Source organism: Aptenodytes forsteri, unplaced genomic scaffold (genome assembly GCF_000699145.1).
Source record: "Aptenodytes forsteri isolate BGI_AS27 unplaced genomic scaffold, ASM69914v1 Scaffold63, whole genome shotgun sequence".
Taxonomy (NCBI): domain Eukaryota; kingdom Metazoa; phylum Chordata; class Aves; order Sphenisciformes; family Spheniscidae; genus Aptenodytes; species Aptenodytes forsteri.
Genome location: NW_008794709.1, coordinates 695,497 through 720,313, shown reverse-complemented (window position 1 = coordinate 720,313; position 24,817 = coordinate 695,497). Strand labels below are relative to the sequence as shown.

The following is a 24,817-nucleotide window of genomic DNA, read 5'->3' as shown; positions in this document are numbered from 1 at the left end:
AACGATTTAAATTACCTTCAGCACATCAGAGTGGCACAGAGGTCTTGGATCCTCCCAAAAGCCTTCCGCACTTCATGAACCCTGGCTCCCTGCTCGGCCAGGTATTGGCTTCCCAACGGGGCACCCTGTGCTCAGGCACAAGCCCGGCTGTTGGCAGGGGAGCCTCCGCTCCCCAGTGCCGGCATCCTCGGGTGACAGCTGCCACGACTTAGCGAGGAATCTATATCTCACATTCACGTATGGCAAATAATAAACTCTCCAAAGCTATCATGCTAGCAATGAGGCTTCCTAATTAGGAAAAACACACCCACTCCAAGGTAGCTCACAGGCTTACCGGTTTTCTCTTTGGTTTTGTTATAGCCAAGAAAGAATTACAGCTTAAGCTTACGGCCTTTTTTTAAAAAAAAAAAAAAAAAAAAAAAATGTACTGTTGTTTCTGTAAAAAAAACCCAAACCAACAAAAAAACAAACCCCCAATCCCCTGCCATCAGCAGGCGTATCTATTTAAATGTGGGTAACAAGCAGAAGCTCACATCAAACATCCCCTGCAAGCTGCTTTGCCCCCTCCCCGATGCTAAAGTGCAGCTCGTCCTAGGAACTGTCTGGTTCCCTTCCTCACCAACGCTTCCCTCCCCTGCTTCGGGGAACACGAGCTCCCCGAGCAAAAATAGGGCATTATGCACAAGCAGACCCATGTTGAAGAACATCATGGGGTTGGGGAGCCGAGCACCGGACCGAGGCCAGCAGCACAACCTCCCCTCAACCGCAACTTTTCCTACGCTGCTTTTCCTCTCGGAACTGCTCTACCTCTTGCCATGCAGAAGGGGTGGCCATCACTGGGTGGCCACCACTTGGTGGCCAGTCAGGAGCTGTCCTCTCTTTGCTGCTCAGGGAATGGCCTCATGCGCCCTTTGGCTCGTTTTTCAGTCCAGTTGGTAAGAGGCAACGTTTAAAGACAAGTCTGGGTGCTGGAACGTAACACTGCCGAGGGCACAGGCTTAGTAGCCATCACCGAAGATAAATTTATTTTCTGCTGATCCATCTACCTCTTAATAACTGAATTCTGGATGGCCTCTAAGCAATGAACTCTAAATTGTAGCAGGGCTTCTGCACACACGGTTGGGCTCAGAGTACTCACTGTGTTACAAGGGTAACAGATAGCTGTAGAAAGAACATATTCTTATCACCACATAAGAAGAAAAAAGATATTTATAGTGACATTACAGAAGACCTCATTGGAAAAAAAAGAAAGCCTTCAATATGTTCAATTGTTTAAAATCAAAATTAACAGTTTATTCTTCAGACTGTGATTGCACTGTAAAAGGGCAATAAAACCATTCATCGTGCTTCCTCGAGGTTTAAGAAAGTAATTAAATACTGTACAGTTTATAATATTTCATTTGCCTCAGCTTCTGCAAAATAATTAGACACACAGGGGGACACATTCAAAATTTTGATCTAGTATACTTGAAAACTATTTAAAGGAAATATTAGCTGATATATATGTTGCTGAATCCCTCTGCCAATACTTGCTGATTATCCCAGCAGTTTTCCCTCCTATTGCTGTATGAAAGAAACAGCCAACTAATTCATTAACCAGGAGGTGCTGATTACATACATATTGTTATCAAAAGCACAAACTACACTTTTTTCCTTTCTCTCAGTTACAGTAATTTTAGGTGCTTGCAAAACAAGCAGATTGAAAATATTCAGCCTGAAATCCGATACTTAAATAATACTTGGGTAATGCCTCCTTAGGAACCCAAGTAAGACACACAGAAATTTTGTACGCTGAAAGCCTAGCTATGCACGGCTAGTAGCTATTCTCGATTAAGTACTCTATTTTAAAAATGAGTAAAGCTGAACAGAGCACTTTTTTTTGTCCCAGGCTAAGTATGTCCACAGAGCTGGAACATTCCCTGAATTTTACAATTATACATCCTCTAAATTCAAATTAGTTTCCAAATGCAAAAAAGTCCCCATTTTCTTTTTTGCATGGCCTAACTACAGAAGTCTTGGATTATAAGTATAAAGAATGAATGCTGCCTTCTAACAAACTGATTCAACTGGGTATTTTTGATTTTATGGCCCGTTGAAAGAAGTCCCCCAAAACCACGAAAAATGACCTAACATTTTTATCAGCACTTCCCACCCTTATATATTTATGAATACCAAATTCTGTAGTTACAATGGACTCTCAAATTGTTTTCAGTAATTCACCACTGTGATGGCCAGAGCCCCAAAAGTGACTAACTGTAGAACAGGCTAGTAGTTGAAGACAATTTAGAAATATCACCCCCCAAGGCCAAGTCTGTCATCGATTTAATACATCAGGTTTGGTCTCTAACTGAAACTAACAGTGCATGTTAATGTCATACATAATCGCAATGAAGTGTTATAGCTCTAGAAGACAAGGTGCTACATGATTCAATAAAACTCTTCTAGTACATGATGTAACTGAATTATTGAGAGGTAAAATACAGGAATTTTAAGGCTCCTTCTCATCAGCAAGATTTGTTCCCAGGCAAGCTTAAAGAGTATGATATGACCAGCATCTTGGTTGCCACGTAACTAAAGACAAGAAAACAGAAAAAAGGAGCTTCAAAAAAAAAATCAGCAGAAACACAATCTGAAATTTTCTTCCCTTAATTCTAGGAACAGGCTCCCCCTTAGAAAGGCAAAGAGCACCTACGAAGAGCTGGATCCTCAGACTTCTGTAGCTATAAAACACCTTGGACAAAATCCCAGAGAAACAGGTTGAACAGAATATATGACAACAGCCTCCGAGTCTGTACTTTGTTGTCTCGCTTTACATTTTTTGTTTGGGCTAAGTAAGTAATCAAGAACTTAACCCACCACCTGGCTGAAATAAAATTCGTTTTTTGCTTGAAGATGCTCCAGCATCTCTAGTCGCTTTGCAAGGTCACACTGAGGACTAGTGGTATCAAATGCCAAGAAAAAGCAAGATGTTTTGCCAAGTAGGCAACATCCAGTGCCTCCCTGGCAAAGGGCAGACAAAACAAAGGCAAAGGCAATCCATAACTCTGGGAAATGCCTGCTTTCACTTTTTTTTTTTTTTTTTTTTAAAAGTCCTCCAAAACAAAATGCAGAGACCCATCACTTTAACTGAAGAGTTTTAGACAGCATTTTACTTCTTCGTCAGGCAACAGTCAGGATGGCAAGGCAATATTTTCAGTATCACCAACTTCTGATGTATTTCAGCTGCTCTTTTTCCTTCTTTCCATTGTAAGCAAAAACATTCTACTTAATAATATTTTGCATACTCTTGGGCAGAATGTTAATTACAGAAGGCAGGTGGATTTACTTTCAGGATACACAATACCTAACGGCAGTAACTTTTCAGAGCTCAGTGACAAAAGTCTTACCTGCTTTATAGTTCCTACAGCCCCACTAAAACATCGCTGTTACACCAAGAGGTTGGTAACTCTTGTAGGGTTTTCAGAAAAAGCTGTCTCTTACCAGTCCAGTCTGTGTATAACTCACAAAAGACCTAAGTTGGCATTAGGCTCATAAAGGGTAAAACTGAGTATTTCTGTGCAAGTAGGGTATCTATTGCAGTCGCTCACTACGGCTTCTAGCACTTGCCATGTGATGTCGCTAAGGGAATGGGTCGTAATACTTCAATTCAGCTAGCTTTTGAAGGCCTATCCCAGCAACTGACTGCAATAAGGTATCTTTTTTCCCTTCTCAGTATCTAGTACAACAGATGGATTCCATGCCCAATATTATTCTGTGCAATGTCCTGAGTTATACCACAAATGGCTTATGTAACACAGCTAAAACAAACTACTCTGCAGCAATGAATGGGGACTCTGTTGTTGAAGTCTTTGCCAACTGCATGCATCATTCTTGGTTCCGCTAACGTTGGGTAGGGACAAAGGCTATATTCTGTCCTTCATGGCAGCAGAGCACAGTGAAGATGCTGTAAATTAAAGAAAGCACAACATGCCGACAACAGACTCATTACTGCTTTCTTACCCTCAGTTGCAATACATAAATGTAGCATAGAGTTCCTCACATTGTGCTGAAAATAATGGGAAACAGGGATAAACATGGGAGAGCCTTTCCATAGCTCAAGAACGTAGATCCCACTTCCTCCATCTGGATCCAATTTTGTTGGGTGTTTTTTTGCATCAACCGTCTATCCTCGTTCTTACCTTTTCTTCTACCTATTTTCAGAGCTGCTGTTCAAGCATATCAATAATTTAAAAAAAAAAAAAAAAAAAAAAATCTTCTCCAGAACAGCATAATCTACACTCCTATGAGAATCTGCTCCACAGTCTCTGGTAATGTCGTATCTCTCTCCACTATCTTTATTTCAGGCAAATACAAAAAAATCAAGTTTGGGGAAAGATCTAAGAAAGTTTCATTTATAACTAGATGTAGACACTTCCTATACAGGTAAGTAAATTATACAGTCCTGATTTCTCCATAACCCCTTGTTCTGACCCTGTTCCCTGTCCGCCTCTCCTTTTCCCCACATATATATGACCTGGGCTGTCTGGCTGCCAGGTGTGACCTCAATATCATCACGATATTGAAGATAACCTAAGTGGAGACTTCAGAAAGCACACATCTAATAATAAAACTGTTTGCAGAAAACTCTGGGAATTCCAGAGAATATTACAAGCCCAGAAGGATAGGTATGCATACAGAAATAACATAAATCAGACTTGATTCTGACGTCCCAAGAGAAAACACCTCTGTATCAATACTATGCTTGCCTTAGGAACAAAGAAATGCCAATCAGCATCCTTATTACCGTTAGCAAAAAATACAATGCTAGTATGCACAAACGTCTGACTATTTTCAGTAACTTTTACCAAGATTAAACAGAATAGTATTAACTATTAACTGTTAATTATATTAACAATGATCAAAGGCCAAAGGGTACCTGACCATCCCCAACATTGCCACCAGTGCCTCTGGCTCAACAGCCCCACTCATCCCCAGCCTAGATGAGCCACTGGTTAAAAAAACAACCCAAAAAACCCCAAGAGTGTTTCCTGACTTTTCATGGAGACGATTACATTACAGTTCCCATAATTTTTAGAGATTAGATTCGAAATAGGAGAAACAGTGAATGCAATTCTACCGCCAGGAATAAAAAAACCCCAAGAGTTCTCAGGTTAACAGGACCCCGAAACAAACCCCTCTCTGTAAATTTGGGATATATTCTCATGCAACCAGAAATACAAATTAGACTAGTCACTCACAGGAAAAATGTTTTGTTTTCTGTGTTTCCAAAGGATGCAGAGCATTTGGTGCAAATGCCACCCTTTTCTCAGAAGTGGATTTCTACAGAAGTTGAGGTAAGCAAAAAGTCACTATGTGAAAGCTTCACAACATAGAAGAAATGTGCAGCCCATCCCAGCCTATAACAATGACCTAAATATGCCACCAAAGAAGAGCTGGAAACAAGCTGAGAAAGAGTTCAAGCATTATTGACAGCTTAGACTGTAAATACAGAGTGAAAAATACAGCTACTCATGGGCACGTGTTGGGCTACAACAGCTGCTGGTGTAAGTAGCGCCTGATGCTAGTTTTAACTGGATTTGTTAGAGTGGAAATATCAGACCTGAGCGGACTCTGAGCCACAGTTACTGACTTGAGTTCCAATGGGCAGTGCTGACGGGTCTGCAAGGGTTGCTCAGTCACTTTCGGGGTGGTCTCAACTGTGTCAAAAATCGAGATAGAACTCTGCAACTCCACAAGGGCTACTGAGCTCTCCAATGCTGCTTCCAATTATATATTGTACTTGAAACCACACTGATATAAATAAAGATCCTGGTGAAACCAGACCAGTGACAGCATCACTCTAATCAATTTCTTTGCCAACAAACGAGTAAATAGTCCGGGTGAGTGAAAAGACCTGCCTCTACCACCCTGAGCAACAAGAAAACTTGTAGCTGATGGATGCGGCCACGATGAACAGGTTCCCTATGCCTGCTTCTGCAGGGATTTAATTTGGAGAGAGCATACTTTGACATAAAACTCCACAATCACTGGACCAGGATTTTTCCCAAGGAAAGTACAGTATGGCAGCAGCAGGAAGAACAAAGAATAAGGTTTTTGATGCTGCATAAATATGCCTATACAGCTACTTGATATGAGCGCTGAGAAATATCTGAACTGAGAAGCTTACTAACTTTCATGCTGAACTTCATGTTTCAAATTAGCAGCCACTCAAAAATTTCTGTTATGTTGAAACATTCCTAAAATGAAGCACTTCAGGTTCCCTTAAACAAGATTTTCTATTATTTTAGAAGGACCGTTGCCTGCCCTATAAAGTTCCTCTACTCCCTTTGGCTTTTCCTTTTTGAATTTCCCTTTTATTTACTGAGAATGTTTTGAGGGGTTTTTTTTTAATATTTATTTATTGAAACACTCCATTGGAAAAGGACAGCACTGATACAAAATTATTTCCTTAAATCAAGTCACAGATTTCAATAGCATGTAATTCAAACGCTTACCTTGAAAAGAAGTCTGACAACTTTTGTTTACATGCCTTAACTTGCTCATTTGCATTCTGTAAAATATTTTTAAGTCATTAACTGGAAGATACCATATCCTTTACGGTACACAAAAGAAACCTTCATCCTGCAGCCACAGTCATTTTGTGTCATTAATCTGCTGCATGATTCAAGCACATCTGGATTTCTGGTAAAGGGTATGACCAATAATAAAAACTATACGTAAGCTAGCTCAGCTTGGACTCCTGCATTCATTTGGGAAATTGTCAGCAGAAGCTGTCTCCTTGGTTGTAGCTGTATTACTCAACACGCAGTGCACAGGAATTGTTTGTGGAAACATTTGGTATTTTTAGGCCTGGCCTCTCAATGGGAATTCCACACTGAAAAAGAGGTATCATTTATACACTCAAACCCCTCATTGTGTCCTCCGCTACGAATTTACATACAGGGGGTAGAGGGTGAATTGCTCAGCTATAAGCTGGAATTTACAATTGTGTTTAAGCACCTGCTGAAAATAACTAGGAATTATGCTCTTGACATGAGTACATGCTTCTCTTTTTCTGCAAAGTAAAAGCCTCAGCTCAATACAGGACAGGAGTATACATAAAATGAATCAATATTGAATGAAAAATGAAAAGCCACAAATCCGCTCTTCTAATTCCCAGTTCTTGTCTTAGTTGCACAAATATGTTCTTTTAATCTAGTTTTTAAGGTAAGATGCTCTGTGTATAATGTATATAATCTGCAAGGCATGGGGGGGGGGGGGGGAAAGAAAAGCAAATAAAATAACCTGTAAGTAAAAAAAATATTTCCACGGGCATTAAGCATGAATGGAAAGGGAAAGTTGGGAATAAGCAAAGATGACTCAGACAGAATATTTACCCCCCCGTTCCTCTCAGCTGCATGCTCCAACATTAGTGTCAGCTACAGACAGGTACGGACAAAGTTTTCCTTATCCACTTAACTGCAAAATAATACTTTTTTTGTGACTGTATGGAGGATTTTGTATACACTGAGCTTCAGAGCATTGCTGTACTTCCTCACCACCACAGGAGCACGGTTAATAGGAAGGGGATGAAGCAACCACTGTGACTTGGAAGAGCATTTCTGTAGCAATTCCTGAGCTCCGGTTTCTGAAGAGAGAAAATGGGTGGGGCAGTTGGATTCGTCTCCGGAAAAACCTCAGCTTTTTTTCCAGTGGACTTTTTACTTAAAAGCCTGAGTTGTTATTATAATGATTATTTAGCGTAGCTTGTAAGAGCACCAAAATAAGCAAAGCAGTGTGTGCATCAGGCAGAGCTTTACCAGGGGAGCAAAGGAGTAATGCACCGGGAGAGCGACAGCCCCTTCCTCCACCCGTTAGCAGACTCCTGGATGGTTTGCACACGCCTGATCAGCGATACGACACAGAAAGCTACAGCGTGGCTTCACGCACCCACGCTGCAGCATCATTAGCCTTCACAACTTTAAAATGCTAAGTAAGCATATATGCAGTTCCCACGGTGGGATTTACATACGAAGCAGAAGCAGCAAACCAGGCATTTTAAAATTTGTTTACCAAACACAGTTTTCTCACATGGGCACACATAAAGGATAAACCCACATCGACTTCCACCATGCAGCGTCACGCCAAGTTCCTCAGCACTCCTGGGCACAACGATGGCAACAGCGATGGAGAATAACTTTTCCAGTCTTTAGAGAGCCAGAAGTCTATTCCCTTTATCTTGCCATGATGCTCTAATCCTCGTGATTCATGTTTTGTGGTTCCTAGGCTAGTGTGGTTCCTCAGGCTTGAAGTCAGCTGCTTCACGGAGGTTGCAGCCAGAGCAGAAATCCACAGCCTGTACATCACTGGGGCCAGGCTCCCCGAACCTGCTAGGCTACTGCTTCAGAAGCACAAGCCCTAGTCCACTGCACAGGCTCACCGTACAGATGGATCTCCGTGTTCAGAGGCATGTCTGCCCTGTTCATTGCAACAGCCCAGCTGAACCGAAGACACACAAATGTACTTGCAGGGGCACAGAGGAGGACTTGACCACTACCAAAGGGAATTAATTCTCAGCGGTGAGACATCCAGCTGTTAATTACTTCTCAGGATGAACTAAAATCTAACTGTATCTTCAGGCGCTTCATTTCAATAATTCATTCACCACAGAGAGCTTCCCTCAGATGAACCTCGTAAGAGGGAAGACCAGACTGGGCAGCTCCTGGAACTGGTGATGCTGTTCAGAGTCGTGTCCCGCTGGTGCAGCAAGGCAACGGGCCCCTGGACAAACACATCTATATCTCATTAACCTACACCCCGTAGCACTAGGCACAAATACATGACGGGGCAGGGAGGGAGTCTTGTGAAGAGAGCCACACAGCTCAAAAATTTCAGGAGAGGGTTCTGTTGGAAAACACTGGGTCAGCGGTGACCACTGCTACCCAGGGCAGCCAGGAAAGACCTGGCTTCATCCCCCAGCATGACCCGAAACGGCCATTCCAGGGCCTGATCCAGCAAGGGCTTTGGGCGCAATAGCTCCTCAGGCTTTAGTAGAGAGCAGGTGCCTACACACCTTGATTAAGCTGTCTCTTAATCCTCCTGTGCCTCCGCTTCTTGACTTTGTGGTAGTTGTAACAGCAATACCTTATTTTGAAAGGTCTGTTGAAAGAAGTGCAACAAAAAATACGGCAGCCCCAATGACAGTTGGTGAAAAATGGTACTATTGAATTGTTTTGATTTTGGACAACTTCAAGGAGGATAGAGAAAAATGATAGGATGAATGCCGAAGTCAGTTCCACCTATTTTCTTCATTTTTCTTCTAGCAGAGGGAGAAGAAAACCGGCTGCATGAATGGTACTCCAACACCAATGCAATAGCAAAAACACAGAGCACCGAGTAGTTTGGGTATTACCTATGCAGAAAAACTGACAGTTGTGAATTACTTGGGTTTGGTACTGCTTATGTCTAACAGTTTTAAAAACATTTGAGGCAGGAGGGGAGGAAAAAAAAAACCAAACAAACAAAAAAAGAAAATTCAAACCAAAATAAGCTGGAAAGATCAGTTATAGACTTGCTTGCTATGAGAGAAGGGTGATTGTTCTGTATGTTCCTTGCCCATGTTTACTTTCTATCCCTTCACAGTTCTCAAAATCTCTGCCAGTTCAACAACAACAGAAGCCCTTCTGTGTAAACAGGAGTCTTTGCTCTACAAGCCCAGGTAGAAGACTAATACAAAACCTTGCAGAGGATATCAAAACTAATGCAACAAAAATATCGGGGGGGGGTGGGAAGTTTGTGTCATCAGAGGGCACAGAAAGAATATAGTTTCCTTTCGAAGAAAGAGTCAAATCATCCTATGCCGAAATTCTCTTTCCAACGCATGAGTGCAGGACATTGTCTCTCCTTTTGGACAGTCACATTAAGTGGAAGAGGAACCACGGCTTTTCAAAAGCGTCCCACCTTCCTGATGTTATCTCCATGTGAATATTCTCCTTCAAAGTTCAATCGTTCTACCTAAAAATTCTTTGAGGAACTGTTCAATCCTCCTGTAAGATGTCGATTTTTAAAGAGGAATCATTTAAAAGGCAAAAGGTGAGAAGCAAACAATGTAAAAACAGAGTCTCACAGGAAAGCAAAGGAGGGAGGGAGGGAAGGAGAGAAAGGGTTTGGTTTTGCCTCTCTACAGAAATTGTTTTGATACAGTATCCCCGTTGCATGAATTTTCCATATGCCTGTGTCAGATCCACTACTTTAAGCCACAGAGCTGTCAGATGCTTGTTTTTTATAGTGTGCTTACGTGGCAGGCCAACCTTTCTGTTGAATCAGTCAGTTTTTCACAAAGCCAGGATCTGCAACCCAGAAAGATGTACATGCTCTTTTGGCCAAAAGTCTCAACTTTGCAGCAGAAGTGAGTTGGCAAAGCAAACCACTATATTCTGGTACCTAACAACTGTTATCAGAATCAGCGCTTTTACGTGACAAAAATAAAACATTATGAACAACATAAGAAATAGCAACTATTCTGCACACACATATATGAAGCAAATATCACAACGGAAATGCAGATTTAAATGATCAGATGCTATCATAAATTGGCAATTCTTAAAATAATCCAGAAAAATACCACAAACTTTTGTACGTGCTCAACTTTCTTTAACAAAACGAGGAGCAGGAGACATTACTTCATGAACAAAAGCTTTAATACTTCAGTTAAAACTTAAGTCTGTTGTACACTTAGTAGAATTTGCAAAAAACCCCAAAACAGAATAAAACCACACACACACACTTTTTCCTTTACCCATATCTGATTACGAAACCCCATAATCCCTCAACCAAGTGAAAATATCAGTCACATAGGTATCACTTTACAAAGCTGAGGGAGGTGGGCACATCTCCTGCATGTTTTTTACCTCACATCCCCAGCCTTTAGCATCTGAAAGATTACCTCCATTCGCCATGCCTCAAATTTTGCTAAAGTAAAACTGCATATTCAAATGCAGCATACATGCTAATCCAGGCATAAACATTTAAATAACAGAATGCAGATCCGTTAATCCAAACTGATTACCAGCTTTCTTTCCATTTACTGGGGGTTCTTCTGTGAAGTATTGTCTTAGTTACTGTTGCCAAAACTGTGTTTTTAAAGCCTCTTGGAGAAAAAGCTGATTAGTTATAAGGTTGGCTCAAGAGACATGCTATACATCAGTGTTTACAAGAAATGTGAGATTGAAATTAACTTGCAGGTAACCAGTACGTAATTGTGCATCTACATTAGCCCTTTCTGTTAGCTTAAAAATAGGCTTTGTCTCCTCTGCCCCCTTTCCTCGCATCAATAGATTTTAAAACATTTCAAATTTCTGAATGCCCTTGCAGAAATACGTGGTTAACCAGAAACTTTCAGCTCTGGAAAACACTGACCACTACATCCTTTTCAGGCCATTATTTTCCACCAATAAGACACTAATGTTCAGAATCCTCCCTGTTTCTAAGTATTTTTAAATAGCTTTTTATAATTAATAAATCCAACTACAGAAGGCCAACATTGGTGAGCTAGGACTGTTGCTGGCCATGCTGTGCAAATTGTGATTTCCCAGCCAAACTGAAAATCAGAAATTCACAAGATGCATTTATAAGCTTTTAACACCTGACTGCAGGTGACATACTAAGGTTGACAAGAAAATACCTCAATGGGTTCAATCTATCTTTTACCCTCGATGCTACAAACAGACACTGGAAAGCAGGCTGCGAGGCACGTGGGGCACGCCAGCCTGCTCATCACACGCTCTCTCTACTGAAGTTCCCTTTGACAGTCCAAGACAGTAAACAGGAGAGATCTACTGTGCAAATCTGGTCAGCATTTTACTAAAGCATGGAGGTCGAGCATTCAAAAGAAAAGCTGCTAGAATGTGAATTTCCTACAGAATGGGGAAATCAGGAACTTTTAACCCCCCTCAAAAAGAAGAAGAAAAAAAAGTACAAAAATTACTGTAAAAATTGGGAAAATATTTCCGTATTAACTTTTTTTTTGCACTTCCAAACAGTCCTAAACGTGTTTATACAGACCTATGAGAGATGCAACCACGCACACACTTGTTCTTTCATCTTGGAGACACTGTTTGTAGAAATACTGCCTAAAATATCGGGGTCAGTTTTCAGATGTACTGAAAATCCATTACTTGGCATTGCTTCCTGAGCATGTTACAGACAGATATCACATTCTTCAAACCTCTGAACCTTGATTCTTAATACACTATGCTTCTCTATAGCCAATTTCTTGTTCTGCTTTCTCAAAGCATTGTAAAGATGTTATTCCTCAAGAACATACTTTGTTAACTGTATTTTTTAAGGCCTCGTCATGTAAACTCCGGGTCGTTTCAGTAGAAATGTCTTTATACCTACAACTTTGTTCAGGGAGCAAACCGAAGCATGTAAGATGTTAGCAATATGAAAGGTTTGTGAGGCTTCAGAACAGGAGGAAAAATCAGGGAGGAATAAGATGACACTATGAATTTGCCTGTTTCCTAGATGCCCACTAGACTGTTGGTTATATTTGCACTAGCAGGCAGAACGGTAGAGAAGCAATATCCATTGTGAGAACTGGAAGTCACTCTGGAGAAAAAGAATGAGAGAAGAACAAAAGCACAGAGGAAGAAAAAAAAAAAATAGAGAAACACCACTTGCAAAAAAACCCAGAAGTTGTGAAGAAAAAAAATGTTAAAATGATAGTCTTAAAGAGAAATGCACTATTCATTTATTTTTGAAAAGGCATGATAGAAGCCAGCCATAAGATACGGGAAAAACATTAATAATTAAAACCTGTTTCATGCTGAGGCCATATCCCGCCTGGATGCCTGTGAATACTTCCCACGAGCACTGGGACGTGCCCTGATCTGCCTATGGTGCCCACTCACTCTAGGATATGGGATCCCTCTGGCAAAGGCCCCAGGCAGGAGATCCAACCTGCTCCATCAGGGAATTTCAGAGTTTGCCCTGATAGTACTCTTGCATATGCAGGTGACACACCAAGACAACTGAAAGCTTCAGAAAACCATAAACTGTTAAGACTGCAGGGCTTCTGAGCAAGCCTAACGACTAGCCTAATGAATGAGCCTAAAAGAGGGAAGATTGACCATTTCAACAGGGAAGCAGATCTGCATTTAGCAGCCAAACAACAAAAACTGGCTTTCTTTCTACCACTGCGGCAATGGATTTCATGTACGTGAACAGGGATGGCAGCCAGGTTCTACAGCAATGCTGGTACCAAACCTTGCTGAAGAGGTACTGAAGACAAACGGCATTTCACAAGTCTGACAAAAGTATAATCATCCTGTACCAGAACAGCAATTCCTCTGGTATCTCCAGAAGTTACATCACTGTTTCAGGTTATATTTTAGAATTCTAAGAAAAAAGGGAAAAGCACGTAAAGAAAACACTATTTTGAAACATTCTAACGGACACATATACCCAGACATAACATACATACACAGTGTTCTAAAAGAAATGTAGGATTTTATTGGCACAGAAATATACTTTGTTTAAAAGAAAGAAAAAACACCAGGGGAAAACATAATTAAATGTTCCATAAATTGTTATCATGAAAAAGGGGAGTACCCCACCCCCCTAACAAATGCATGCAATACTTGAGACAAATTCAGCAAGTCTGCTGTGTTCACTACATAAAGATTTGTTTGAGAATTTTTAAATCATCCCTGTAATAAAGTTTAGTACTTTCACAGTTCCTAATCTACCTCTTAGCCACAAAAGCATTGCCCTTACACTGAAGAAGGCAATTCTCTTTCAAGATTCAAGGCATTAAACTATTACAATGTACATACTTAGCTCTGCCTCTTGACAACTGAGAATTACAGGAACATTCTGGCATATTAGGTATTTTGCTAATAAAAATTATAGAGTGAAATATTTTAAACACAATCAATACATACACCACTGTGTTTCCTTCATAGACCCGGGACAAAAATACTTCTTTCTGCAAGAAATCCTGAAGCAGGGAGAAAGGTAACATCTGTACACCTACTGTGTAAGAGACATGCACCCCTCTTCAAAAAGCACAGCGGCTAGAGGTTCCTTATAAGTAATGAAATAGCAAAACCACCACAGAAATTATATTTTAAGTGCCATTTCTACACACTTCTTTCTTTTTCCTGGCTCCGTACTGTGTCTGCATTGCAACCTTTAGGGTAAGAACAAGCGTGCAATCTCCCATCTGACTTAACAGCGCTCAAAAAAACAACCCCACCACAGAAATTATATTTTAAGTGCCATTTCTACACACTTCGTTCTTTTTCCTGGCTCCGTACTGTGTCTGCATTGCAACCTTTAGGGTAAGAACAAGCGTGCAATCTCCCATCTGACTTAACAGCGCTCAGTAGTTAAAAACAATGCCATTCAACGTAAACTTACCCTACTTCCCACCCCCCGAAATTAGGCCAAAAATCAGAGGAAATCATGCGGTGTGCTCTGGATATTCCATGACTACCACCGCTGGCAGGGTGTAAGCCACATATTTCATAGGTAACTAGGAACACACACAGTTGTTTTGTAGCGACGCTACACCACAGGCTCCTGCTGAACCGCTGCTTTTCCTCCCCGCAGCTTGTTCCAAACCTTTCGTGATTTACGCATTTACGAAGGGGACTTGGTGGGAACTTATCTTTTAAACACACGGGAATTCAGGGGGAAAACAGTTCACAGGGTATTTAACATACGAACATGCATTCTCTACTCTCTGCTTCTGCTGGTAATCAAAGAAGTTAAATCCAGTTTACTGCATTAACCAGATTCAATTATATGAGTATCAACAAAGTCTCAAGTCAAAGATGAAATTCTCAAGTACACAGACTTTTTCAACTTTGCCTTAACAAAAATCCTCCTTCCGCTTTTCACAACCTGTGGATCGTCACAAAGACATTTCTTCTCCAGTCTGCCACCAAAGGTCATATGGGAATCGCTAAATCAGCATATTCTCCGAGCAGCCTCATTCTGAGAGAAGCTTTAAGGGCATTTAAAAAGCTTTTGTATAAAAACAAACAGTACTGCCTCACCTACTGAACTACAGCTTCCCCACTTCCCCCACAAATACGTCACCGAAGGCTCCAGACATCTGCAGTAGGGGTTTCCCCCCCCACACTTCTTCTTAATGTAAAAATTCTGAGTTACGATACATTTAAACAAGTGGAGGGAAAGACTGCACTTCACCCAACTCATCTAATTTGGAAATTTAAAGTCCAGTTTATTCATCTGTTTTAACATAGCAAGGAACATCTTACTTTTCCAACTGAGTAAGAGCCTGGGTTTCTCTCTCCGTAATCTCATAAGCCACTACTGAACTAAAATGCTTACTACAGAAGTCCAACATACCAAAGAATGACCAAGTCTAGGAAATACATACTGGTATAACTAGCTCTTTGAAAATGTGTAGCTCTAGGAAGTCTCCTTTACGTTTTCAGCATAAATATTTACAGCAGTTTGCAATTTGAAATCAAATTGTCTGATCGTAAGAAGAAACTTAAAATACATGCCATGAAAGGGAATAATTTCAGGATTAAAAAATAAACCAAAACAACATAACCCCCAAAACAGAGTCTTTTTCTAAGCTTCCTGAGTACATCAAGGTGGGCTATACGGCGACTGTTTTGGTGATAATGACTGACTGTGGTTAGAAAAAAAAAAAAAAAATAGTTTTCACCTCTTCAACAATTTTGCAAAGTGTTACGTCAAACAGACACTACCCCCTAACATGCAGACAGCGGCGTGTTGTTACTGAGCTCCCTGAGCAAGGTCCTGCAGGCCTGTCCAACCTGTCAAGGACCGGGAATTCTTCCCACAGCCCAAGAATCCCTCGCCTGGAGCAGCAGGTAAGTATTTATCACACAAACCCTTTCAAGCGTCATAATACAGGCACAGTGCAAGTTTGAAGGAAACAGTACTATGCTGCAAATTCCTTTGGTACCTTTTTTATTAAAGAGAATTCATTGCAACAAGATATTTTTAAATGGTAACAATGCTCTTGGAAAGTTCATTGGGCTAGATATAAGACTGTGCAGTAACACAGCCCACAACTGCAAAGTCTGGTGGCTTGATGCCTTCAAAGTTTGAAAATACTGACAGGAGTGTCAACAGAGAAACTTGCATAGTTTTAAAGCTGTAAAAAGTCAACTAAGAAAAACGTGAGACCATAATAAGCCTTCACCTTTTTCAGAACAGCCATTTAAGATGTAGATGACCATAAACCTGTGAGGAGGCTCCCTTAACCAAGCTTCTCGAGCCTATCCAGGATTTTGCTATTTACATGTTAATTTGTAATGGTTACATATTAGAAGTGGCTATTGGGTTTTTTGTTTGTTTTTTAAGCAAGTTCACACACACACTAAAACAGTTACCTTACATACTTTACATATACACTCACAGCAAACCAAGATCTATTCTGAGATGCAAGGATTTAAAAAAACAAACCAACAAACAAACAAGAAGTCATATTCTTCTAAATGCTTATAAGAAAGCTGGACTCTTACAAAATGTAATTGTTCCTGGGCTCAAAAGACTGGACTCAGTTTCATCCCAGAGCCAGCTGCCTGCTTTAATAGAAATGTTTGAAAGAACAACTGCTGAAATCTTACTTTTTCTCTCTTCACAGCTACAATTTTTTTCATGACCTTCCTAACACACTGGAGTTCATGCTTCAGCAAATGCCAAATTCTGTAGCATTTCTTACTCCACACTCAATTAGCAATAAAGAAGATACAGGATCTAAAGGTGAGTCAGAATTACAGGTCTGCACTGTTTCCACTTCACTGTATTCTGAAAGAAATCTAACTGGCTTATACATAGCTTTCAAGTCCCAGTTCGTTGCTGCTTTTTTTGTTTCTGTATGAATTAAATTTTTTTTAACCTTACCCTTCACCAATTTCTTCCAGCTCGAGCCTGATTCTAACTGCAATTATAATGACTTTATATTCCATAAAAAATACAATTTGTTGTTTTCTAGTATCAAGAGAACAGAACTAAGCTCCTTCCTCCGTTCTTTTTCTTTTTTATCAACATTCTTGCAGGTATTTCTTTGCAATCCTGTTAGCTGGAATACCATTCTTTTATCCCTCTTCCTCATGTTATTTTAACTCCCTCTGAAAGCACCTATTTTTGCCACTGTCTGTATCCAGCAGACTCTCTTTGCATTATCCCCATTTTCTTTTCCTAATATTTAGCATGCATATGCAGAAATCTATAAATACACATTCAAAGCTGACAGTGCCAGCTACAATCAAGTTTGGTTTTCTGGACCTCTTTTTAATTGCTTAAATCTTAGCCAAATTTTGTTCATTCCGAATGAAAGTTCTACGCCAAACTTTAGAGGGAGTGTTTTACTTTATTTTTAGTTAAGGTGTCAACTGAGACCAGTTCAGTTTCCTGCTGGTTTACCAGTACACTAAAATTCTTAAAGTCATCCATTAAGAACCTCCATCGCTTCCCCGTTTTGAAATTTGTCAATAGAAGGCGGGTTCTGGAGGGAAAAGCAAAGAAACCAGAAATAAGGAACACACCTTTTGTTATCCTTATCAAAATCTGTACCTGTCTTTGGACAATGAAAGAAGCCCAAAAAGCCTGCTGCTTACACATGGCAAGTAGAGATTTCCAACATAGGTTCACAATAAGTTCAAGCAAGAGGCTCAAGACAACCCTGTCTCCGTGCCGTCCCTCCCAGGCTGCCACCGCCACCTGCTCCAGCAGCAGCAGGGTCTACAGCATCAGGGAACCAACCGCCCCAGCACAAAAATTAACCCCCGCCTCTGATGCTAGCATAACTCACTCTGGGTGCCACTACTTCTTCCACTGCGGGGCCAGCGAACACATGAGCGAGGAGGGCAACACAATGTGGTGAACAAGCATCTGAGGTGGGGGAAGGCAGGACCACTTCACTTCCTCCTCCTCCAGCGGCAACGGCTTAAACAGGTCTCAAAACCAACTGGGAAACGATGACATTAAAGATGTTCCTCTCTAGAGACTTTTCCTGCAGTGACTATTCCCTCCTGGCTGCAAGGGCTTTCTCAGCAACAGCTCGAAACTCTGCAACATGATGATGAACACTCACCGATGGGAGCGATTTCCTTCTCCACTCTCCAGTGCCTGGTCCACGCGGGGTACGTCAGCACGCTGCACGCAGCAAAAGCCTGCGGTGCAGCTTAAGGTCCCAACACGTCAATGATTCATATGAGAAGCGCTGTGGTTCAATACGGTGGAATTTCTTGGGTTTTTAGTTTGGTATTTTAAAAGCTAGGAGGTAACCTTTAAGAATACCTTTTAAATGTTAAGATTGTGCAGCGAAGCAGCAAGAAGTTGGAGAATGCCAAAAGTAAGGGTGTTTACGCAAACTAAGTCAGTGTGCAAAATGGGCTGTGCTCACTGCTCGGCTCTGTTTACTACCAGTTTCTTCATCATCTTTTCCGTTATTTAGCCACCGAGTGCCTGCTTCACAACACTAACAACTTTATCTTCTGAGCTCTTAGAAGCTGATGTGGTACTGGTATCTCCAATTTACAGGCAGAAAACAGAGGCATAGAGAGATTGAAAGATTTGCCAAAAGTGCTGGCTAATCTTGGATCTTCAACTTAAGTCACCTAGACCTTGATTTTTTTCTTTTTTTTTTTTAAAGGTACTTAGCACTTTTGCAGTGTTTTGCATCCAAACTGTAGCCATAGTGGACCGACTGCAGCTGCAAAAACTCAGAATCTGTGCCTGGGCATCTCAGCTCGGGCAAAATGCAGCACATGCAATTAGTGGCTGCCTGCAAAGGGTTGGTGTAACAGAATCGCTCAGTCCCATGCAAGAAACTCAGTGGTAGATGCAGCAGTTAAACGTAGTTGTCTCAAGGCAACACTGAACAGTGTTATCCACCCTACTCCTCTTTCCTCTCTTGCAGTCCACTCTCAACAGGCTTTTGTCCATCACCTGTGGCCACCGACATAAGCCCCAACCACCCTGTGTGATGAACAGGACTAGACCCTACTGAAAACACACGACTAAATTCAGGGACATGGAACAACGAGACAGGAACAGGACAGGTGATGGGAAAGATTGGCAAATTACGGCTTTAAATCCAGCCCTTCTTACACTGCAGAGTATTTTAGATTGTTTTTCACGTGTAAATATAGACATTATTCACATTACAATAAAATTTAAGGGCTGCAGCCAAGACGACCTCTAATGTGCAAGGTGTTGGACCATACACACCATAAGAAACAGCCTAAAGATCTTATACTCTAAGCAAGTAAAACAAAAACAAACGAAAAAAGAGGAACATTGTCATTCCACATCCCAGATGAGAAATATGAAGCACAGAGAGAGCACTTCTATGGTCTACAAGAGATCTGGTCTATTCATTGCATTACAGGTGGATCTGCCGGTACTCCAGCTGATGATACATCAACAGAGCCATGCGTTCTCTCTACCTTCATGAGGGAGGTTTTGGGTCCAAGTTTGGTTTGTAGAAGAAATTATACGAAACAATCTGATACACAGAAACAAGCATTGCTGCCAAATCAAGGGATATTTCTATAACAAAGTCACCAAGTCAAAACTCTGACTTCTCATTCCACCTGTGTCTTGCACACGCCCCAGAAATTTAAGCATCACCTTTACAGATGTCCACAGTTAAGCCACAGAGCGCAGACCACTAGCACTTCCGATGTACCAATACTGCACCAACAGCCCCTCAGAAATATGCTGAAGTGAGCATTATTTTTGTCTCAGAAACAATTCCAAGACCTAAAAGGCAAATGTTGTGCTTGCACATTTCTTTTGAACCAAGCAAGCACAAGCTACAGAAGTGAGCCTTGAGAAATCTCAGCAGTTTTTTTAAGTTATTTGATGCAAATCATGAACTAAAGCACAGCACACCAATCGATTCCCAAGTTTTATAGACTACACGACCAAACACTAATAAGAAATACCAACCTGTCAGCTTTCAGTGTACACAGGCCTATTTCAGTACTGAAAGCACATTACAATTTTAAACCAACTCAAAGAGCCTTTGCTAAATCACACTTAAGACATAGCAGACGCCTAGATCTTTTGGACATCGTAAGGCCCAGAATGTATCCAGCTTTCCAGCAAACTTAAGCACGCTTTTCAGATTACTGCAAAGTTATCAAGCTATTGAGCAAAGCTATTCATATTATACTTGCATTTCCTTATCAAATGCCAAGTGTTAAAAGATTTGGAGACAGCTGTTGAACTTGATGGGCCTGTCCGCCATTTGTTTCAAACAGAAAGATTTGATTGAGAAGGAAAAACAGAAGCAGCACCAACTTGCCTTCTTAAAAATAACAGAAAGCTTATCTAGAAAGAGACAAAGTTCAAAATATTTCTGTTACAGTTTTGTATTGGTGAATCAGAGCACTGTGCTGAACACTGTACACATAATTAAGTTTTCGTTTTAAATTCTGCAACTGGGTAATTCTAAGTAAACAAAAACATGAGTTGTTTTTCCTTCTATATCCTCACAACCATCTGACAACAAACCAAGCCCACTCAGCCCTGCTAAAAGCATGATTCTCTAATGTAACTGTACTTCTGGGAATACATTACAGCTTCTATGAAATGTTTTGTTACACCTGTGTATCAATTGGCCATGTAAATGTAGGGTGCAACCGCATGCAAAGCAGTCTCTTCATTAGTTTTTAGTGAGCTAAAACTTCATACAATGAATAAAGTCAATTAAGAAAAAATGACCTCTGGATGTCTGAATAAGATATTTTCCTCTTTTGCAGCAGACATTTTCTGGAGGGGGGGTGATGGTGCTTTTGATTAGCAACACGATACGCCTCTTAAATATTTAAGAGAGTAAGACAACATCAGGAACACCTGCTTATAAACTTGGTTCCAGTCACATAGCTGACAGGTAACCCATGCCAGACTTCTCCTAGGCATGCCTTTGGCCTTTGCCTTTGAAACTATTAAGCATTTTCCAGAACTCGCACACATCCAATCCATATCCTTTAGAGACCTGCAAAACTAATTTATCTCAAATTTTAGCCACTCAGCCCTATTGCTGGGGATGACCACGACTGTTAAGTTAGTCAGGAGACTAACTCTGACACTGCGCACAACTCCACTTACCAAAGCAGTCCACTGGTGATGGTAACATTTTTCACGTAAGGATGTATTTGCAGTGAGAAGCAGGGAAGGTTGATGTGACAAAACAACATAACGAAACGAGCGCAGCACAGCAGATGCCTTATTGGTACCCTTCAGATACAACATGCTCATTCAGCCGCAGTCGGGCATTAAAACCACGTCACTAACACGTAGTCACAAAAACAAATGGCCAACCGATTTAATATTTTTTTTTATTTGCAAAATAATGCTTCCCATAACCTGTCCTCTTGATACAGTTTTTTTTTTCCTGCTGTAAAATCAGGTTAGTATAGCAGTATATTGACTCATCTATAAACAGACAGTGAAAGCCAAGAAGGGGGAGAGGGGAGAGGACCTCACTACACAAAAAAACCACACAAAAAATAAATTTGATCTTCACTGGTCCTGATACTTCAGGGCCACTGCTAATCTGCCAAAGGCTGTCACCTCTCTCAGAAGTATACACAATGAGTAAAATCAAGCCATGTCACAAAAAGAAGAGCCTTAAGGTTTCCTGCCAAAATCTTAAACTTAGCTCTCTATATTAAACAACGCTACTTCATTTTCCCCAGACAATAAGATTGCTTACAGTAAACACAGGCAATATTAAAACCTTCAAAACTTACTCCTATGCTGCAGCAAACCTCAAATTAACTAATGGAAGTGTGTATGGGGATGTTTATGGTGGGGGTTTTTTCTGCGTGTTTTTTTGGGGGGGAGGGAGAGAGGGATTGTGTTGGGGTTTTTTTTAGGGGAAAATACTTCAGGTTCTTGGACTTGGTCATTTATTCTCCAGGCTGCCTTGGACTGCAAGTGCAACCCAAGTAACTCATCTGATGCACAACAGGATAGAGAGTGTCAAGGGCTGTTCAACAGTGATCTCTCAAAAAAGTTAAACATTGATGGGCTCTGGACAAGTCCAGTTAAAGCTGTTGGCGATTTGATTGCTATGGGCCAACAAAAGGAGTTGGGATAAGGGAGGGAGAAGTGAGGTAAGGGCACGGAGTGTTCTTTGTACATGGTACAAAAGGTGACAATCAGGTTCAGACAACTTAAAAATACCTTTTAACCTAAAAATACAGGTTACTTAATCTTACATCTTTTGTCTTCCAAAAGTTATAAAACATAAGAGTTCGCCGAGTTTCACCTTCGACCACAGACATTTGTTCTTTTTGCAGATTTAGTTATCATTGGTACTAATTACCATGGATTAAACCACAGTGTTAAAAAACACATTTTTTAAAGTTTTAATGATTAAGAGTGTCAACTTAAGATGGGTCTAACTTTGCATACATAAAAATAAGCTGTCAGAAAACAGACCTGTGAAATCTTTCAGCCTCCTCAAGTTCCAGCAAAAACTGAGGGTTCAAGCAAATATTTTCTGCAATGTTCTCAGAGACCAATAAAATGACTAAAGAAACTGAAATCCAGTTTTCCTCATTATCTAGACTAAAAATGGAAATAGGGCATAACTAACGAGAAGTAAACTGATTTTTCAAATCACTTCACCTCTAATAACCCATGATAGTAGCAATATATGCTCACAGTATGTTGAAGTTTGCAGCACCTGTGTAGTTTTAACAATCACGTAACCGTTCCAACATCATTTCAAATTATGGGCTCACTGTATACCTCTATTTCCCTTCTCAACATTTAACCCAATTCATTCAAGAACTCCCCTAGTTGTGGAAAAATAGGAACTGATGAAAACTGCTATTACAGGGGGCGATAAAAGCTAAATGACTGGGGAAATTACGCAAGGCAAAAAAAACCCCAATTAATTTCTTACACAATTAAGAGTTTAATTAGATTATTTATTTTAAATGCATTTACTTAAGTGAATAGAAAGCTTTACAATAGACTTAACTCCTCTTAAGTTTCAAGCAATACAAGAGTAGATATCAGACAGAGTACTAAAATTAGATCACTCACATTTGATCGGAAAACATAAGCTCAGCTATGTCAGCAACTTGGTAAGCAGCAATATTAAAAATCGGGCTCTAATTTATTGCTTCACGTTCAGTAAGAAGGGGAAATGGCATCACCTAAGTGTGAAATTCCTGATCTGTGATGGAGGTTTATCCATCACACCGAACAATGCTGCTCACCACTTCCTGAATAAAGACACTGCAAAAATGTCTTCTCCAGCAGAGATTGTTAGTGGTAACAGTGATACAGTCCGCAAACGCGAGGTCTCAGATACAGCTGTATACACTAGCACTTGAGAGCCTCTCAACTGTAAACTAACTGAAACACATGCGGATGTTTGTTGGGTTTCGGCATAAAAAGTTAAAACCGGAATCAAATGCTGTTCCTACCCCTAGAACTTTATGTTGATATTTGTGGTTTTGTAATTGCTTTTATTCTCTGAAGGGATGCTTCCACACTGCAACTGTAAAATTCACACTAAAAAAAGCTGATGACAGCTACACGTGAGGGTGCAGGTGGAAGCACGTTCTCCCGAAAGCTGCGTACGAGGGCAGCTCGTACTGCGTGTTCTCCCTCAACACACACATCTGCTCGTCAACTGACCTGTATTTTTCCTCTCATTGAATTCCTCCAGGGCCACTTCTACCAAGACAGTAAAAAATAACCACAGGATCAGATTCCTCACATTCATCTGCCAGTCCTGGGCTCGGTTAAGTGCACTGGGATTTTGTTCACGGAAATGTCTGGACATACAAGCTTTCCAGTTTGTGGAGCAGGTCGCTTGCCTGCTTGCTCCTTTCCATAGCCAACGAGCTACCATTCAGCTGTGCGAAGGCAGGACAGTGAGGAGACCAAGGTCAAACCCGAGGTAGCGTGGGTGACAGAGATGATAAATAGTGGGGAGGCATGCATGGGAGGAGAGCTTGATCCCCTGAAAAGCAAGCCAAATTGATTGCTAGTAAGAAAAACAACTACCGGCTGTCAGATCTCATGCTGCTTGTACGTTACACGCGTTTCCCACCTCCCTGTACATTTCAACTGTAAATTCTCTGGTAAGGAAACTATGTCTTCCTTTGCATTTTCAAAGTTCATGCTGGTTATTGCTGTAAGCTGGAGGATATCAAGAATGCTGTCAAGCACGCAGACTGCAGGAATAAGAACAGATTCCACTTATTTCTCTCAAAATTAGAGCTACCTCGCGGATGACTCCTAAAACTTGCTTGTAAACTATTTTTGGATCAAAACAGACTTCTTAAATACATATTCCTTTAACCTCGTAATTGAAACGGCAACTGAGTTTCCCCAAGATCTTTTCTTTCTCAGCTGAGAGCTACATACCTCTCAGATTTCTGGGATGTATCTGCTTTGTCCGAGGCATTTTCCTCCAATCTCATACACCACTTTCTCCTCTCAGAAATGGAAAGTACAGCAAGCAGAGAGATGGCAGCTCCATAAACTTGTCAAAGGGGTCAGTTAATCCGTGTGCTAAAAAAAGAGAGAGAAAAGTTATGAGATGGACGCATTAATAAGGAAAACAAAGATACCTATCTGCTCCCTTTCATCCTCAAACAGCTATGGAAATTAGCAATGAGCAAGAAATATTTCTGTACCTATCCTTTTACAGAGTGAAATGTTCCAATATCTTAAGAAAACTACATGAGGGTGAAACTCCTTTTGGGATTACTCAGGAAGCAAGAGAAAACTAAGACACTTTTCCACATTTGTCAGCTGTTTTCTAGCCAGAAAACGTCTTCCAACA

General features: G+C 40.8%; 1 protein-coding gene across 1 annotated transcript in view; it reads right to left on the bottom strand.

Annotated features, from left to right (window-relative positions):
- Positions 1–24,543, bottom strand: part of HIVEP1 (human immunodeficiency virus type I enhancer binding protein 1) — a 128,246-nt gene extending 103,703 nt beyond the window's left edge. Inside the window, exon 1 of the mRNA XM_009273691.2 lies at positions 24,397–24,543. Coding sequence (XP_009271966.2) covers positions 24,397–24,436 — 40 coding nt within the window. The 5' untranslated portion in view covers positions 24,437–24,543. The remainder of the gene's footprint in view (positions 1–24,396) is intronic.
- Between the last annotated feature and the right edge of the window lie 274 nt (positions 24,544–24,817).